The sequence below is a fragment of the Dendrobium catenatum genome, unplaced genomic scaffold (assembly GCF_001605985.2).
Source record: "Dendrobium catenatum unplaced genomic scaffold, ASM160598v2 fragScaff_scaffold_1504, whole genome shotgun sequence".
Lineage (NCBI taxonomy): Eukaryota > Viridiplantae > Streptophyta > Magnoliopsida > Asparagales > Orchidaceae > Dendrobium > Dendrobium catenatum.
In genome coordinates, this window is record NW_021319966.1 from 313,159 (window position 1) to 332,308 (window position 19,150).

General features: G+C 35.1%; 1 protein-coding gene across 1 annotated transcript in view; it reads left to right on the plus strand.

Moving 5' to 3' along the window:
• Positions 1–19,150, plus strand: part of LOC110095675 (protein OPAQUE1) — a gene marked incomplete in the record, with an annotated part of 123,054 nt that overhangs the window by 58,942 nt on the left and 44,962 nt on the right. The window contains 6 exon segments of the mRNA XM_028700385.1: positions 6,004–6,209; positions 6,294–6,413; positions 15,219–15,317; positions 17,644–17,865; positions 18,568–18,707; positions 18,920–19,031. Of these exon segments, the coding sequence (XP_028556218.1) occupies positions 6,004–6,209; positions 6,294–6,413; positions 15,219–15,317; positions 17,644–17,865; positions 18,568–18,707; positions 18,920–19,031 (899 nt within the window).

A 19,150-nucleotide genomic window follows, 5' to 3' on the forward strand; every position in this document is an offset into this window, starting at 1 on the left:
TCGCTCTGTTCTCAGGTCACTTTTATGAAAATATGGCATTTTATTGTGATCTTAGAGTTTCTTTTAAGGTTTTGAGGGAGGAAGCTTATATTTACATTTATTTTTTGGTTATTTGTAGAGTTGATTTTCATAAGATGAAGGGCATAAAGATTTTTGAAAAAGGATTCGCCTGTGGTGGGACGGTTTGTGAGGTATAGGTCTGGAAATGGATTTTCTTTTAAATGGTTAGATCAACTTTTATTATCATTGAATTACATAGAATTGCCAAATCAATTATGCTCAATTGAACCCTTATGTCTCAACTTTGCTTATTGTAAGTTTATGGATACTTGAGGCAATTACAAATGTTTCCCTTATGAATGCTCAACTATATGATTGGACTACATACTCATTTCCTACACATGCTCTACATGATTTTTCTCTAACCTTACATTGCAATGTCAAACAAGCATAGCAACGCATACGCATACTCTTAGCTAGGAAACATATCACTTGCCATAGCTTATGGATATTTACATTGAGCATCTTTATGATTATATAAATACTAAATGTATGTGCATGTTGACAGCGGGGAGTATCACATAGGAAAAGGAGGCTCTTTGAGCATGGAAATATGAGGCTCTTATGAGCATGGAAAGGAATGGTTCTAATGAACCAATGGAAAAGGAAATGCCAATTTATATGTACCTCGACAGTACAAGTGATACTCCTGAGACGGGTGATATAGTTATATGCATATAAGCTATTAATGACTGTTTACATACATCAATGTTGTACATGCAAATGAGATTATCCCTGAGGCATGGTTTTAAAAAAAGCAAAGAAAGGAAAAGGTATGAAAGATACGCATTTTGAAAGTTGAGGTAAAGGTATGCTTTTCTTTGAGCACAACTTGTTTTATGATCAATGATTCTTTTGTTAAAATTTCCCAAAGTATGTTAAAGGTTTTCTCTCATTGATTTTATGTTTAATATTGAATTCCATTCTCGCCTTATTGAGTGTAAGACTCACCTAGTTGGGGAATACTTTCAGAGGAGCTAGGAACGGGGATAAATGGCCAATCAAACCACCGCGCAACTTACCGTCGTAGGGAGACGACGGGGCAGGTTCTTTTGTGTTTTGGTGTTTTGTAGTGAGGATTAGAATAGAATGAGAAAAGAAAAAAGTTTATACATGTGATCCTCTTTATCATTTTTTGTAATCTTAAAGGCTAAACACTTATGATTAGTGATCTTTGAAGAAAGAAAAAGTTTATGTTGGAAAATCTTAGTGGCTCTTTCTTGAAATTAATGCTTATTTTTGGAATTATAATTAATTGTCACGAAATGTCCCTTTTAGTTTCTTCATGTCCGACTTCTGTTCCGCGTCGCACTTGCGAGCTAATCCGGGCCGGGTCGTGAACAAGAGTCGGTATCAGAGCAAGAGAATTGACGGATATTGATTTTCATGAAAGGGCAATAGGATGATCTTAATAGGTTAGGGTAGGTATAAGGTGCTTGGTTATTTAATGCTTAGATTGTTTTTGTTAACTTATGTTTCAGGGCTAGGAACTGCCCTGATGCCACTTAATGGCAACACTGGAGAGATCAGGAGGGTATTGCCAGCTGTAGTAGAGCCTCAAGGTAGTAGGCAATTAATGCTACTTTGGATTCTTTCACTCAGATGAGGGCGCAATGACACAAATGATAAGAAATACTCAGACTCAAGCTGGAGGTAAGTGGAGGCATTGTTATGGATAAGAACTTAAATTATTCTAAGATATGAAGCCACATCATTTGTGGGAGGTTGGAGCTATAAGAAGCAGAGGACTGGTTGATGAAAGTTGAGAAGATTTTGGAGGGAATGCTACTTCCCTCAGGATAGAAGAGTTGCCTTAGCTGCTTATGGCTTTCAATGGGGAAGCAGAAAGATGGTGAAGGTCAGTTGGAAGGAACTCTTGTTGGGGGAGACCTAGCAACCAATACATGGGAGGAGTTTGTAAAGTTTTTAGAGATTGGTATTACCAATGACTGCCAGGTAGATCAATGCAAGATAAATTCAGTAAGACTGGTGTAGGGAGATGACCATTACAGAGTATGAGGCTGAATTCATGATGCCTCTAGGTATGCCTCCCATCTGATCCCAAATGCAGAAGAGAATGCCATCGCTTCCTTAGTGGCTTGAGGGATAGCATAAGACAGCCATTGGTTTCTTTGGGTATTGAAGATATACCTACATTAGTGATAGAGCAACGGGAAGATTGAGCTGGATTATCAAAGTACTCAGAGAAGGAGGGACTTCCAGAGAGAAAGAATGAAAGATAGATCAAGGCCTGCCCAATCTTTCCATTCTGGAAGGCCTAATTGGAAGAAGCCCAAGACCAACACTTCAGAGAGTAGCACTCCTGTTATGTGCAATAAATGTGGAAGGGCTCATAGGGGAGTGCCTTTCTGGCACCAATACCTGTTTTTGGTGCCATCAACCAGGACATATGGCAAAGTCTTGCCCCACCTTGGGACAAAGGTCTACTCCAGAGGCCAGAACAGGTAGTGCGCCTCTCAGAGGACAGTTGCAAGGCCTAAAGTCGAGCCCTGTCTACTCCTATTTGCTTGCTTAGGAGGATCGGGCTTCTCATAGGCTTCATGCCTTTTGTTTAGTTAATTCTTTTGATTTTAGGCCTTGGAGGTCTAATATGAATGTATTGAAACAAATACACTGATCGCCACAACCGTGTATTCGTTTAAAGGTTCGAACCCTGTCGACTTCTATTGGTCCGTATAGAAGGATCAGGTTCAAACTAGAATTCACTTATCGACCCGCGCAGCATCCCTAGGCGTCACGTGTGTACCTATAACATGCTCGCCAGGGCCCATGCGGGTATTTGGGAATTTCATTGATTTGACATACCCCTTTGTGTACCTATGTGTATAAAAGCTACGGTGCACGTGCAGGGGTATTTTGAAAGTATTTGTAGACGCATTCTGTCTGCTTGTATCAGTATTGCAGATCCGGTGGCGTAGCGTTGTAGATTGTAGACGCCTTATGTCTGCTTGTATAAGTGTTGCAGATCAGGTGGCGTTGGATTTTGATGTTGACCCCCCTTTCTCAATCACCGGGGAAGGTTTCTTTCTGGACTTTGGAGTCAATGACTGTTGATTTGGCAAGAACTCTTTTTAGGATCTTCGGTGTAGCGGACTCGTTATTTTTGGTGTTTATAGACACCGGAACAGTTTTCTTCTCAAGTATGGAACTAAGAAGAGACTTTGGAACACCCGAAAGTTTGGTTCTAATTTGTTCAAACATTTCCTCCCTTTTGCCAGGGTGTGCCCTTTTTTCGTACATCAGGCTGCCTTTGTACCCGGTGTACTTGTAGATTTTGACCATCACTGTCGTAGGTGATATCCATACTTGTGTCCACAGTGGTTCGCTATGCTTACGAGGTTCTCACTGTTGTTATCCACAAGTGGTTTGTAGTCATTTGCAGGAGACCGTTGTATCCACTACGAGCTCCTAAAAGTGTTTGTAGAAGAACCATTGCTCCTGCATCCTACCTATCTTTCACCAGTCTCAGGCGGGATTTGTTGGGTTGCATTCGTTTGTAGGAATTGGTTCTTGGTTGCCGATCTCCAGTATTGCCATCTCAATCAATAGGCATTGTGGGGATTGTTGTTGGAGTTCGTGCTATAGCTTACAAACAGAAATTATTGCTTTTTTTTTTTACAAGTAGATTGTACTTGGAACTCGTTTGTCTTCTTGAATGCGGGTCCGAGCTATGTTTCATTTAGACTCGGGTTCATCGAGTCCACAACCCCCACTTAATGTTGTGTGGCGCAAGTTCAAATGTTATGTTCGGATCCAGATCCAGTCTAATTCGAAGTCTTTGTTTGATGTTATAGTCTTGTTCAAGTCCCCTGCAGTCCTTTGAGTTCAAGTGTAGGTTCAAATTGATTTGGATTTGGATTCCAATTTAGTTTCATTTCATTTTGAATTTGATCTTTAAAAGTCATTTGAATTTTGTTCTGATTCAATTCCACAAGTACACTGTTCATGTTCATTTGAATGCAGGCTCTTGTTCTTTTATGTCCAAAACTTGCTCACATATAGGCCAAAATTCTGTTCAAGTCCACGTTGTCTTCAGTCTGAATTTCGGCAGCCTCCCGGCCTCTCCCCCGTTTAGGGGAAAAACCAAGAGGCAACCTTCCCCTCGACGCTACGTGAGCGCTTCAGGTAGATGTCAAAAGTGACACCGCGGTCGCGTATTTTATCAAAAATCCCCGCTCGCTACGTGAGCGTTTAGGGGTGTGAAGCATGAGTCAGAAAAAAACAGATTTCCCCCTCTGCACCACGTGGGCGTTCGGGGGTACTTATATAAAAATAAAGAAAACGCATTTTTTATATCCCATTCGCCGCAAGTGCTGCACCGGTTTCCCTCCCTACAACGCTACTTGAGCGCCTCGGGGGTTTGCCGGCTCATTGCAAGCTTTGAAGAGGGATCCTTAAATCTTTGCAAGCATCGCACCAGTTTCCCACCCTACAACGCTACGTGAGCGCCTCGGGGGTTTGCCGGTTCGTTGCAAGCATCGAGAAAAGAATCTAGGCGATTTCTGCCTCGTCGTAGGCGTCGTACTAGCTTCCCTCCCTACAACGCCAAGTGAGCGTCTTGGGGGTTTGCTAGTTCGTCGCCAACGTCGAAAGGGAAATCTAGGTTTAGGGGTTATACCTTCGGGATCGGCGGGGATTGTCGGCGGTATTGGCTCGAGGATTGAGGCAAGAAGGGGATTCCATTTATTTTTTATTATTAATTATAATTAACATATAGCTAATTATTAATTAATTATAATATATAATTAATTATTAATTAATTATAATATATAATTAATTTTTAATTAATTATAATTACTTTTAATTAAAATTAATTTTAATTAATAAATTTTAATTATTATTAATTATTTTAATTAATTATCATTTATTAAAATTAATTAATATGAATTAATTATAATTTAATTATAATTAATCATGTTTTAATTAATTTTATTAAGTGTAATTAATTATTTTAATTAATATAATTAATTATGAATAAATATGATTAATTAAGGATAATTATAATTAATTATAATTAATTAATGTCTAAACAACATTAAAAAAAAAAGCATGCCTTCTCCTGCTTTGGTTTCCGTGCCCTTCACCGTCGGTAGTCGAATCGAGAGAGGAGAGCGCGAATGAGGGCCTTCGTTCTCATTTTAACGACGCAAAAGGAGTTGGCTCGAGGCGGGATCGTGTGATGAAATGACGCGAGGTCGTGGGAAGAGCAGCGGCGTCATGGGATGACAGAGAGCAGGTGAACGACTCCTTTTTTTATTTTGATTTTTTTTTTTTATTTTTGATTGAATTTTTTTTTTATTTTTGATTGATTTTTTTTTTTAGTACAGCGGGTCAACAATATCATGGCCGAATATTTGTATGCAGAATTCTGGAATGTTTGTGCCACATTCATGCCAAGTTTGTTATTTATGATATAGTTATTTCCGAGAGTTGCAATTTATACATGTCTTTCTTTTCTGCATGACGAAGGTAGTTTATTTGATTTATTCCTTTTTCTCAATCGTGCACATTTTAGCATCTAATCAAGCTATAACCTTGAGGACCATTGACAATTTCTGCATATATGAGACTCGTGTTCATTGTCATAAATAGTAGCTCATATCTTTGGCTTCCTAATGAGAAATTATTTAATCACATTTGAAGAATCATGGTTGATTATTAAGGTAATAGATAGCTTAAAAAATGTGGTTAGCATGGCAAAGTCAATTGTTTATTTTTAATAGTATTTTTATGCTGAAGTTAATGGATATTGTTCTATGGAATCATGGTTAAGCCAGTTTTCTTTCGATAAGCTGTCTTTTTATGCTATATTCTTATGCTTTTGTTTGTAATTTTCCAAATATGCTGTTGCTGTTCCATAAAGTGTTGGATAAATGAATGCTTGCTAATTTTTCTTTTGGTTCCTTGTCTTTGGAACTGTAGGTTGCTTGGCAAGAAGTCTCCTTGCAATGAGGAGATGTGAAGCTGCTGCTCTTAGAATTCAAACACATGCTCGCAGATGGCTATCACAACTAGCATTCCTGAAGCTTCATTCAGCTGCTTTGATCATTCAGTCTAGCATTCGTAGTTTCACTACTCGCCAGAAACTTGTGTGCATGAAGGAACATAAGGCGGCTATCTTGGTTCAGGTGCTCCTTTAAAAAAAAAAAAACCTTTTTTTCATTGTATGTTAATCTCTATCTTTTTTCGCTTGACCTATTTTTAATATATAGGCCTGGTGGAAGATGTGGAAGACATGCTCACTTTTCCGGCATCACCGTTGTGCCGCAATTTCGATCCAATGTGCATGGAAACAGAAACTTGCAAGAAGAAAGCTTAAGAAGCTTAGGATTGTATGCTATTGCTTGGTTCTTTACTTCTCATTTTATTTATTCAATCTATTCAATTTCTCTTTGAAAATAGCATGGTACTTGTTCTAGACATGTCGGAACACTTCCCTTGAAGCCCTATGTTTGATGCATCTCCTTGCAAGCTTGGAATTCTAGTGGTTGTAACTTGTAAGTGGCAGCAGAGTGAACTGGAAGGGCTGCCAGTAGTGGATTAGGTGTTGAACGTGGCTGACTCTCTGCTGTAGCTTGCAAATTATTGGAATCCTAGAGGGAAGGAGAGAGGAGATAAAGAGAAAGATTAGTGAATTCTTGGATGCTTCATTCTTATTTTTTGGCAAAGTCAACATAATATAATTTAAATCTTCCCTAAACTACTTAAAATCATAAACAAATTCCTATTTTGACCTTTAAATTCAGATTAAAAGGTAATTCATAATTTTAAATTCATTCTAATTTTCTTCTCATTTGGATAACCGATTGTTCACATTTTTTTACCTCTCGATCTGTCTTCACATGTTGACTCTGTATTGGCTTGATTTTTATTTTCAATGGTGTGATTTGATAATCTCCATTAAGACATCATTTCGGATCACGCTTCTTTATTTTTGCTCTTTTGCTCTTGCAAATAAGACATATTTTTCTTTCTTTATTTGTTGGTCATATTTTTTTCCTTTCTTCCTTTCTGCAACCATGAGATTGCGAGTTAGTTAAGATTGTAGAGCTTCCTTAATTTGGAAATAGATTAGCTAGAATAGTTAATCTTCTTGTGCTATTGTTCAGGAAGAGAGCTTTTGGCCTTTTGATCAGTTCTCCTAGTATAGTTTTTATCTCCTCTGCTAGAGGTTGAACAGAGAGCATAAATTTTTGTTATAATCTATAGGAAGATAACATCCCTAGATTATAAATATGGACTACCCATGATGAAATGCCATACATCTACTCCTGCAATTCCATAGGAAAATTCACTGATAAGATCTCTATAGAAAGCAAGTGAAGGAGTTCGTTATCTAGTAGTAACTTGAAAACATTAAACTTTTGGTACCAACTCAGAGGTTACTATTTTTACTGTTGAATGATGAATTGCCTCAATCTCTCAATTAAAGCTATAGATATATGTTTTTTTGGTACTTGCATGTAAAATGGTTTAAACTTTGATAGATTTCACTTGAAGCTAACCGTGGAGCAATTCTTCCCTATCTTCTTTATTGGCATATGCATGCAACATTAATGAGAGTGCAATATCTGCCTTTGGCAGTCTTTCTACCTCAACTACTTCTTTTGAGGTAGTAATGTTGAACCTTTTTTGCCTCTCATGCCTCTTTTTTGGATGTAAATTCTAACAATCATTAAGTTTGTGCAGTGGCTTCTGAAATAGTGACATCGTGGTCGTATGCCTTGCTGTTTTTTAGTTAAATTTCAATTTATCATCTTCTTTACAATTGCAAGTTTGGATTTTTTCCCCATGGAGCAGTCATGTTTTTTTCTTCAACCATTATTGCTTTTGAAATTTCATAAAAAAATTAATAAAATTAATAAAATTATAAAAATATTTCAAGTTAAATTCATCCTTCCAAAAATTTGAAGAAAAGTCCAGCTATTCTCTGTAACTATTTGTTGAGTTTAACAAGTTTAGGTTTAACCTCAATTCATAAGGAGTTTATGTCGAACATATCGCTCTAATTAATTCTCAAACGTTTCTATCTAGTAAAGATGTGTAATGACCCGAACCGATGAATGTCTGTTCCAATTCTTGGAGTTGCACAAGGATGAAGAAGATGGAGTTGGAGGAGCTTGTTTTGTCACTTCGTTTGTCGGTTCTATTTACCTGATTTAAAAGAAGACAAAGGGAGGGGATTGTAGGGGTTTCATCTTTTGGAGTCGCGTACGAGGAGAACTAAGGAGTTATGAATGGACAGGCAAAGGAACATTAGTCGCTTGGGTTGTGCAAAGACGAAGCGCTTCGCTCTTTAAAACAGAGAGAGTGAGAGGAGAGAGGACCAAGAGTGGGAATCAAGGGAAAAGGAATTGTGAGCAGAGCCATGTGCGAGGTTGGAGGTAGAGCCATGAGCAAAATTGGCAATTGAGAAAGAAGGTTTATTTTTTTATATATGTTATGAAAATAGTAATTTATTTTAAAAAATTATTAGTTTATTTTAGAAATTCGATATTAGATTTTTTTTAGAAAGGAGATGAATTTGAGATGAATAGATTATTTGTAAATTAATATGGAGAGAAAGTGAGCGAGAGAGCAATTGGGCTTGTAAATAATAATAATTTAAATTTTTTGCTAAAATTAGTTTAATTATATTAAAAAAATAAAATTTGAATGGAGAATTTTTTATATTAGGTATAATTTCAAAATTATGTCAATGAAAACATTTAATATGTAATTATTTAAGTGTTAAACTAAAAGTGGTGGAGTAAGGTGAGTACCCACTCCTCTAAATTGAGGTAAATACTTGTGTTTTTTAAATTATAGTATTTATTTTATTTTCTTTTAAACTTAATGCATCTAAGGATATCGACATGCTTATTTAGTCTTTATTGTAAGTTAGATCATGATTATCTTTCTCATATTCACTAATTCATCATTTTGGATTAGATAATAATTTGCATGTTGCATTTCACATTAGTATATAAAGTTAATAAATGTTATATGAATGAAATAGATAAATAGTTATACTTGCATGCACATGTTGATTGATGGAGTACTTCCCTTTTTAGTAATGACTGTAAATGTAATGTACGCACATGCGTGAAATGAAAGGTTTTGGAAAAGGAAATAGAAAATGGGAGTACCTTCATTTGTACTTTTTAGACTATTTTCTATGACAATTGTATCAGTTATAGAAAATGTTATGACATGATTTGTGTATTACATATATGCTTAAAATATGTCTGGTAGTCATTTTTAAATTTAAATGTTATTAAATAAAGTTATTTTATATTTTTACAGTAGCCATGCATGTTGATTAAAATGTCTTGTATTATTATAATTTAGAAGCATAACATACTCAATTGTGTTATGACTCACTCTATATTTGCAATTGACACATATATTATCCAAAGAATTTAGATGAGTGGAAGAAGAGAGAACATGTATCGTAGGTGCAATGCTCTGAAAGAAATGTTTTATTAGTATTTAATAAAAAATAAATTTGAGGTTTTAGTAGCTCTTTCAATGTATTAGAAATAATTAAGTTAGTAAAAAAAATTTAAATAACGGTCTGATCCTTTATTCCCTCCTTGTTAATTCAAGACTTCGGGTCGGGTCGTGATAAGATGTAACATGTTATTTAACTAGTGGTTTCATGGTAAAATGACATCACAGGAAAATGGCTATGATTGGTGCTCTCAGACGGTGGTTTTGCCACAAAATTGTAACATTAAATTAGGTTATGGGTAGAGCCGCAAGTTCCCGGGTGGCTAAAAATTCTTGATTGATAAATCATATGGTGTGCTAGTTCAATACTCTTATGACCTTGAGATTGCAATATGTGCAACTCTCCTTTCTCTTCAAGTCGTCATCCTATATGGAGGAATTTTTTCTGTTTTTTATTAGCTTTAACTTGTTTTCATTATTAGAATTTTTGAAAAAGTCTAAATTTTCTTTCTCATTTTGTGTAAAATCAAGCAATAAAATTCATAATAATTGTTTCAAATTTCTACTTTTCTATAGAATTTGTGAATGGATAGAACAAATAATTATGTGTGCTGAAACTGGTGACTGGAAATAATTGACTAGGGAATATAAGAATCAAGTTGGAAAGACTTGCACTAGTAAACCCAATCATTTGACTTGAGAATACTTGTTCTCAATAGGATCATTATTACGTGGATGTTTTTAATTAATTTAACTAGAAATGTAAAATACAACACATTCATAATCACTAAAACTCATAATACTCATCTAATTGTACTTTTTTCCCGATGAGTATAGACTTCTAGATTTCCTGTATAGATAGCTGATCTCTTTTTAGTTAGCTATATTTTTATCTGTCGTTATCAGAAGTAGGCAACTCCGATCCTCTTGCTCTTCATTGGCCGGCCATTCATTCGGTGGATTTTAGACATTTTTTAAGAGTGAGATTTAGTTGGGTAGTTGGCAATTTTCAACAGTGTGGAGGATGTTGATTTCTATTTTTGTGGTTCAGTACTGCATACCTGCCACTTATTTGATAACATGCTCCTGAGGATCCAATGCACATTGTAGACTAATGCAGTTATACCTGTCTGCTTAGTTAAATCTCACATTTGCGAGCTGTGGAGCAAGTGCTAGTGGCTATTTGACAGAAGTACTTGCTGCATGGAACTGAGTTTGACTTGTTGAAATAAAGATTCTAGTCAGCTAGCCCCATGATTTGTACCTGTTAGTTGACATCTTGACTCCACTCCATATCTTTCTTAAGAGATTGTACTTTAGCAATATGAGACATGCTAATATGATTTGCAAGAAAAAAACTCGCATGTCTGAGTTGTGCTAAAATCTGCATGAAGTTGTTTTTCAAGAGGATCGTAATACTGAATCATGTGGATGAAGATAATTAAGCTAAAAGCTAAATTACAAAAGCTAAGACCATGGTTTAAAATTGCGCAATATGAAACTCGCCTTTGCGCAATTCCAATAAAAAACGCTTCGATGCTTACACCTCGAGTTTTTTTTATGAGGCTTACGCCTCAACTTGGTTGAGGCCCGCCTTGAGTCCCGCCTCGCCTCACTGGCATGAGATTTACACCTCACGCTATATATATTAAAACTTAGATAAATCTTGAAGTAAATGCCCGGCATTGGACTCTATAGGAGAGGAGGAAGGGGAGAGAGCAGCCACCATAATGATGATTCAAATGAAGAACCCCTTACTGATGACAGTGCTGATGACTTATGAGTTCTTATATGATATGTCATTGTTATTTAGTTTTGAAAATTGGAATTATATGTTAATGAAAAGAATATTAAGATTTGGGAAAGATAGAATTTTGAGTTGAACTATATTTCATTTTGTCTTATTATTGAGATATTTTGATTTCACTTCATATCTTATGCTTTTTTATGTTTTATATTATTCACTCATTAGTATATAAAAAATTATCATTTTATGTTTATGCAATCTTTTGATTTTGAGGCTTACGCCTCAAAACGCCTTGAGGCTTACGCCTCAATACTCGAATACGCAATTTTGAACATTGGCTAAGACTAAAGCTGAAAAATAAGATCAAATAATAGATTTTAAGTACAAGAGCCTGATAAAGAGCTTATAGTTTTGAATATTTTATATGTCATTCATATTTAATTTTCAATCTAGAAACTTATATGACCAACCATGACATGATTGAGGTATTAAAAATAGGTAGATGTAACTTTTCTCATTAATAACAACCTACCCACTTTTCCCTGCCTTTTTTTCCCTCCACTTATTTCTTCCAAAAGTGAGTGTCTGCGAATCTTATAATGCCTATAAATATGAATTGAAAATCTTTGTAATTATTATTGATGAATGAAGGTTTTAGTGGCAAACTGCCCTTAATTTATTTGGTTCTTGATAGCTTCAAGTAGTTTGCTTATCTTTGTATTTTCTTCTAAGTTACCTGTTACCCATCTTAAACATCTCCTCTAATTTCGTCCTGCACTTTATAAGCATCCTTTAAGACCAATAAACTAGCAACGGAAGCCTTAAAACCATTCTAAATACTCCCACATACTCTTGGCTCAACTAAGGGACTCTTGGATCCAGTCTTATTCCCTATATCTCGACTTCTTCTTAAACTTTGCCAAACTCTATCATCAAATTTTGATCATAAGTTCTCATCGTAAGTTAACCCTCCACCATCTTTTCTAGCCATTTATCTCATGTAAAAGTCACTCCCTAAATAATCTTATGTATCAGCCCAAACTAGAGGATTCTTGGCATTTGTATTAATATACCCTTCTAAATCTCTTTTTGTTCTGCCACAAACTCCAGAATAACTCTCTAAATATTGAGCTAAAAATCAGCTTTGGTAGCCATTAATTTCTCAAAAATGCTACTCACCACAATCAGGTACTTATGTCTGAATTGTACTGCCTTTTGTGTCTCATCATTTTATCTATAATTCTTAATTCCTTGCATTTCAGATGTGTTCACGCTGGCCCTAGATTTCATTAAGTTACTGTGATCTATCCCCGGTAGGCTTTTGTTGGAGTACTGTCCTTTTCCTGGAGGACTTCAGGGCTGAAAGTTTAAACCTCAGAAGTTGTTCTTGGATTCCCAAAAAAATCTTATTTGACTAATAAACAGTTCTATTGTGACTTGTTAAATCTTTAGTGTAGCTACATTTCCTATTACATTAATACTTCTTGATTAAGTATCAGTTCTAGTCAAACGTGATTGATGGGGCTATGTAAGGATTCATGGCAGATGCATGAATGCTGTGATAAGCTGTCTTAGTGATGAGGACATCAGAAGATCAACGGCTGCGATCTAGACTTTATTTTATTTTTTTATGTCTTATGTACTAGTTTATCTTATATTACTGTTTTTCTCATTTTACCCTTAAGAATGATCATGTGGTGTTGTAGCCCGAAGGGCATTTTAGTCTTTATTTTTTTTCCTTTCATGAGGCCTATTTATAGGAAAGCTCTCTTGTAATTTGGATGATGAATATTGATATGAAAATTTCAGCTTTTGCTCATGATCTCTTTGTGAGATCGAGAGGAGAGGAGTAGCCTAGGAGAGGCTCACACGAACTACCCAACAGCCCCCTTCGTGGGAGCTCTTGGTTTTTATTTTTTTCCCCTTCTCTCTTTTCTTCTAGCCGTCCCCACCTCCCAACCGCCAACTTGCCGCCGGCCAACACCCCCACGCCTTCCCCTCCCCTTAGCCCGCCGGATCCCCTTTCCCCTCACTCGTCCCACCAAATCCCCCACCTCCCTTCCACCGGAGCCAACACCCAAGCCGCCGGCCCCATTGAATCCCCACCAGCCGGCTATCCGTCCATACTCCCCTAAATTTGAATTTCAAATTTCAAATTACCCATAATTACTTTCCTAAAATACCTCCTTGCTATTTAGGAAAGATTTATTATTGGGATTCAATCTATTTTGAATTTCAAACGCCTTCCTATGAAAATAACCCCTCATTTGGAAGTTACCTTAATTTAAATCAAATCTGAATTTAAAATCTGATTTGATGTAAATCACATTAACTCCATTGGGGACCACATACATTGAACTTGGACACCTTTCTCTCCCCTCTCTCATGGCCGGCCCCCTCCAATCTCTTACCTATCTAATTAAAGTTCCCAATCGAGCCTTCAATCAACCCATTAATGCTTACTTAATCAGCCTGCCCCTCCTCACCCCCAAATCAGCCACCCCTTTATTCTCCTTAATTACTTGGGGTTTGAAATTTGAACTCCCTCCTAATTCCTAATTCACCAAATCTGAAATACATTTCAGATTTTCCCTCCTTGGTTTACTAACTACGGAGCCCAAATCTTGCCCAAAGCCTTGCTCCCCCTCCCTGCTCTAGCCGGTCATCCCATTCCCCTCCTCCCTCCACTTGTTAGCCCTTCCAAATCTTTCCCGTGATTGCTGAAAACAGAGTTCCTTCTGGAGTGATCCTGCTGTCCAGAAGTTTGAGACGTCTTCATCATTGAATCTAGCCCAATACCTTTGCAAAACTGCTGCTCCATTAAGGCCAGATTGCTGTCCACGAATTTCTGCGGGCATATCTACACATTATCTCTCAACCAAAAGGTTTCAGTTTCCGTCCAGAATTCCATAGCTTATCCAGGTTGCTGTCCAGACTATTAACGCTAAGGGGATTGCTGATTTGAAGCCCCATATTTGCATATTACTTGATATTGGTGAACACTTTCCCTAGTCGCTTATTTTCTTAGTTACCCTACTTCGTGGCTTAATGGATTCTTTTGGAGCTTGTTAATCGATCTCTGCTAAAACCTAGTAATCTTAAAGAGTTGAATGAGTGGAATTTCTCATAGTGACTTGTCTCATTGTTAATCTAGGGATATCTTATTGAAAACCATCTATGCATGCAACATAGATTAAGTTGGCTATTTTACGATCTTAACTCCTATGTATGTAGTTTAGCCTAAGCTTGTCTTACCGCTCTTTATGTTTTCTTTTGTCGTTTAAAACCAATATAAAGATATGATTATTGTGGATTCTAAAATTAAGCGTGCAAATTCATTAACTCATCTTTGCATGTACGTTTCACATCACTTAGCTTATTTATTACTCATTTAATCTGTAAACATGTTAGATGGTAAAATTGTTTGCCAGAGTATTCCTGTGGTTTGCTGTTTATTTCTTACTTGATGCTAGCCTTGTCCATTTGGTTTAAGCATTTCTTTCATATGATTTCAATAAACTTCAAAAAAAAAAAGTTATGCTGTAGAATATCCTCATACTTTGTGATGATCGGTTATTGACTCCTTTCTTAAGTGAAGGTGATTGTAAGTGGAATTTCCAGTGGTTCTAAGCTGAGTATATGATTCTAATGAAATTTCCATTGGCTGGCCGTGATAGCTTTAGAGCTCTCTTGATATCTTATCAACTCTTAGAGTAAAGAAACTTGAGCTTGAACCTTCTACCTTTTGTTTCGTTTGATGCTGTACCATTCACTTTTTTATTTTTCAATACAGGCTAATGCATATGTGCTGCTAGTATATCACTGTTGATCATGAAATATATGCAAGAACCATTCTTGTTCTTTTTTTACCTGTTTTTTTTTTTTTTTTTTTTTTGTTTTTTTTTTTACCTGTTTTTTTTTTTTTTTTTTGAGTTCTGATATTTTAATGTTTCCGCAGGCTTCTAATGAAGCTGGTTCTTTACGTGAAGCAAAGAATAAACTGGAACAACGTTTAGAAGATCTCACCTTGCGTTTAACCATCGAGAGAAGGCTAAGGGTAATTACTTTCTTCCATAAAATCTTTTCCTTTTGTATTATTTGAAGCTGATAATGGGGGCAAGTAATGTGCATTCATTCAATCATCAATCAATAACTCAATCGCATTTCATTTATTCTTATTTATAAAAATATGGTTACAAGCATAAGGCCAATCATTTAATTGCAAATCTAATCCTATCAGTCCTAGCATGAAATTAAATTTAAACTTATTATTTCCCAAATGAAGAAAAACCATTTTAAAAAGTTCAAATTAAAAAAAAAAAATTATAGATTTGCCATAGTAAAAATGCGGGCCTGTAAAGGCTTGTGATGGGCCCTTGCATTCATTTAATCATCAAATAATAATTATTAAATTGCACATCATTGGTCCCGTTTTGGTAGAAATATGATTACAAGTATAAGGCAGTCATTTAAGTGCAAATCTACTCCATATTAAATTCTAAAAAAACTTTGAAATTTAAACATATTTTTACCCAAGTAAAGTTAAAACCTATTAAAAAAATAAAAGAGAATGGCTATAAATATAAATTGGCCTAAAAAGAATTGATATGCATGCATATTTCTAACGTACATTCTCAAGTACATATTAATCTATATTTGCATTTTTCTCACATATCTATATATATACATAAATTTATATCACATTGTAACTTTAATTGCTTACTATTCCATAATTTGATGCATAATAAACACAAAAACCATAACCAATAAACATATGTGGTACAATGTTCAATAATGAAAAATGAAATAAAAGGAAAAAAAATGAAATTTATATAAAACAAATGTAATCATCTACTTTGTTTTTCCTTAATTTGATTAAATAAACATTCTATCAACATATATGCTACAACATTCAATAATTGAATGAGGAGAAAATATAATTACTATAAAATAATTATAATTATCCACTTAAAATTTTTTTTTTTTGTGTAGAAATCCTTCCAAATCCTCGATCTTTGAAAGTGCATTCCTTATTGCAACTCCTAACTTCATCCAAGAACTTTTGCAGATTTTCAATATTCGACTCAACTCTAATATTTAATTCATTCTCTGTTCCAAAATAATGTTAATTGACATTAATTATTGTTAGACTCAATTCTGAAGAAGTCAAACTTCATCGAAGCAATATCAATTGTCAAACTCCTCTAAGTTACAGCCTATATTTCTAATCACATTGTATATTGTATTCCTGAAATTGATTGAAAATTTCACTTATATAACTTTCATCCTTACCTAAATTTTTTGCTTCTTCCTTTGCCAAATTGAGCCTTCCACCAATTTGATTTCTTCCCACAAACTTTCTCCTTCACCTAAAGAATAACAAAATAAAATAATAAATTACTTATTTTTAGCAATAGAGAAAAATAAACTCCACTTACAAGCACTATATTCTTCTTCCTTTATTTATTTTCTTTCTCCCAATTCCTTTTTCATTCTCTCTATCACTGCCTCCTCTCAATCACTATCCCTTTTCGTTCGTTTTGGCTTAACTGGACGAAGTGAAAATGACTTATCTCATGCAAGTTGTGAATAAACCCATTCTATCACGTCGGTTTGCTTGATTTGCTCATTCAACTCCGCTGCTTTGCCTGCTATGCTCCGCTCGCTCGCTCGATCGCCTGCTTCGTTCGCTTGTTGCGCTTTAGTTAGTGGTTCGGTTCGGTTGAACCGAACCAACTGGTTCTTACAATCTCCCCAAAAATTTAAATGCAAATTAAATAGACATACCTTAATTGAATAAAAGTGGATATTGAACTCTCATTTCTGACTCTTTCTCCCACGTGGTCTCTCTTTCTATTTCATGTTTCTATAAAATTCATACAAATATTATCTCTCGTTTCCTCAGTTATTTTACTTCATATTTTAGTATTATTTCAGACTTCTATATATTTGAAATCAGGTTGCAATTCTATTGATTTTGGCAAAACAATTTTTGACTCATCAGGTATATAGGTGGATATTACTCTAGGCAAACTTTGAAATCCTCTTCTAGAATAAGCTGAGCCTTTTAGCAAATAAATCATGAAAATAGTGGTAGCATGCTACATTTAGAAAAAAGTTGATAGCACGTATGCTGATTCTAGTCATGAATTCCATGTACTTTACCTCTTGCTTTTTGAAAACTTAATATTCCTTAAATATACGAGTGGAACTGTACTATTATAACTTAAATTGAACATTTAAAGAATTTGTTTCTTTTGTGAAAAGCGGACTTTTATTTATGATTGAACATTTTTCAGGTTTAGTTTCTATACTGCGATTATTTTGTTTTAAGTAAATTTTTGACATTGCTGCTTGTTATATTTATAATGCCAATCATCCAGACTGCTGCTGAAGAGGCCAAACATGTTGAGGTTTCAAAACTTCAGAAATCTTTGGAATTATTGCATGCTGAGTTAAATGCTGCCAAATTTGTCATTGATGGTGAATGCAATAGGAGCTCTTCTCTTTTAAGTGAGATAAATATGCTGAGAAAGGACAAGGCAACTTTGCAACATAATCTTGATAAATTGACTGGAATACAGAAGGAGAACCATTTTCTGAAGGTTTAGAAAAAAATTTATTTTCTTGATTATTTTCAGATAGCTTTGAGTTGATTTATTATTTCGTGATCTTATTTCTGGCTTTCTGGATGGACTGTCTTGTTAGCCATAGCATCATCCTTTCTTCTTTGGCTTAGTTTGTTTTCATGCCTATATATTCCAGATTTCCTTTTTTTGGCTTTTATATGGTGCATTGGAGTACCGTTTCATGCATATTTTAGTAATGTGTTTTTGGCGGGATTTGTATTAATATCTTGTGATCTCGTGTATTGTACAAGTCCAGGGAGTCCATGGGAATCAGTTATGTTGTGATCTTTATGCTTTCGCAATCATATGAAAATCTCATGGGAGCCTGTTATTATACTAGTGAACACAACGGCCTTGCATCATATTAGACTTGTTAGTAAACTTAAGCGAATTGGCAGGTACCAACTATTGTTATATTTACAGTAACATATTATTTCTAAGCTTCTGGCAGGGGAATCGTTCAACATTTTCAGAAGCCGTAACTATATCTTAACTTGTGAAGGGAGTTTACGTTGTACTTTGTTCCCTATGAATTGATAATTTGAGTTGTGCATGTAAATAAACTGCTCTGTCCTCTTTAATTTCACCTATCTATAGGCAAGTTTTGATTCGTATCCGTTATTATTATTTTTTCCTTTATTAGTCAAACGTGTAATGCTCTTTCTTTATTTTTCTAAGATCTCAATGGAGTCTCTGGGTAAAAGAAGCTTTGAATTGGAGAATGAACTGCAAAAATCTCAGAAGGATAGTTTGGTGACTTTAGAAAAATTACAGGAAACAGAAAAAAAATTTGTGGGCCTTCAGCATAATCTGCAGAGGTAATGCTTGATGTATGTTGGCAATTTTTTCTTTTTTTAATTTATCATTCATATTCTAAGCATATATATCTATAAATGTTGCTTGTGATTCTTTATATGTTTAAATTTGTAGCTCCTGGCCTCTTTCACCTTTACACTTCCCCTTTAAAGTTTTTAGAAATTTAGGTTTTGCCATTTTTTCCATATTTAGACTTTGTTTATTTGTGTTCTAGCTTGGAGGAGAAACTGTCTAATTTACAAGATGAAAATCGCATTCTAAGGCAAAACGCTATGAACAATTCTCCATTGAATAACCTAGCTGCCGTTACAAAATCTTTACGAGAGGTAAATTTGTTACATGTCTTCTGTTATAGATGTATACCTTTTTTTTTGGTGGCAAATATTCTCTTGATGTTATCAACATTTATTTTTAATTAGTCAGATTAGATCTAAAATTCTTGTGT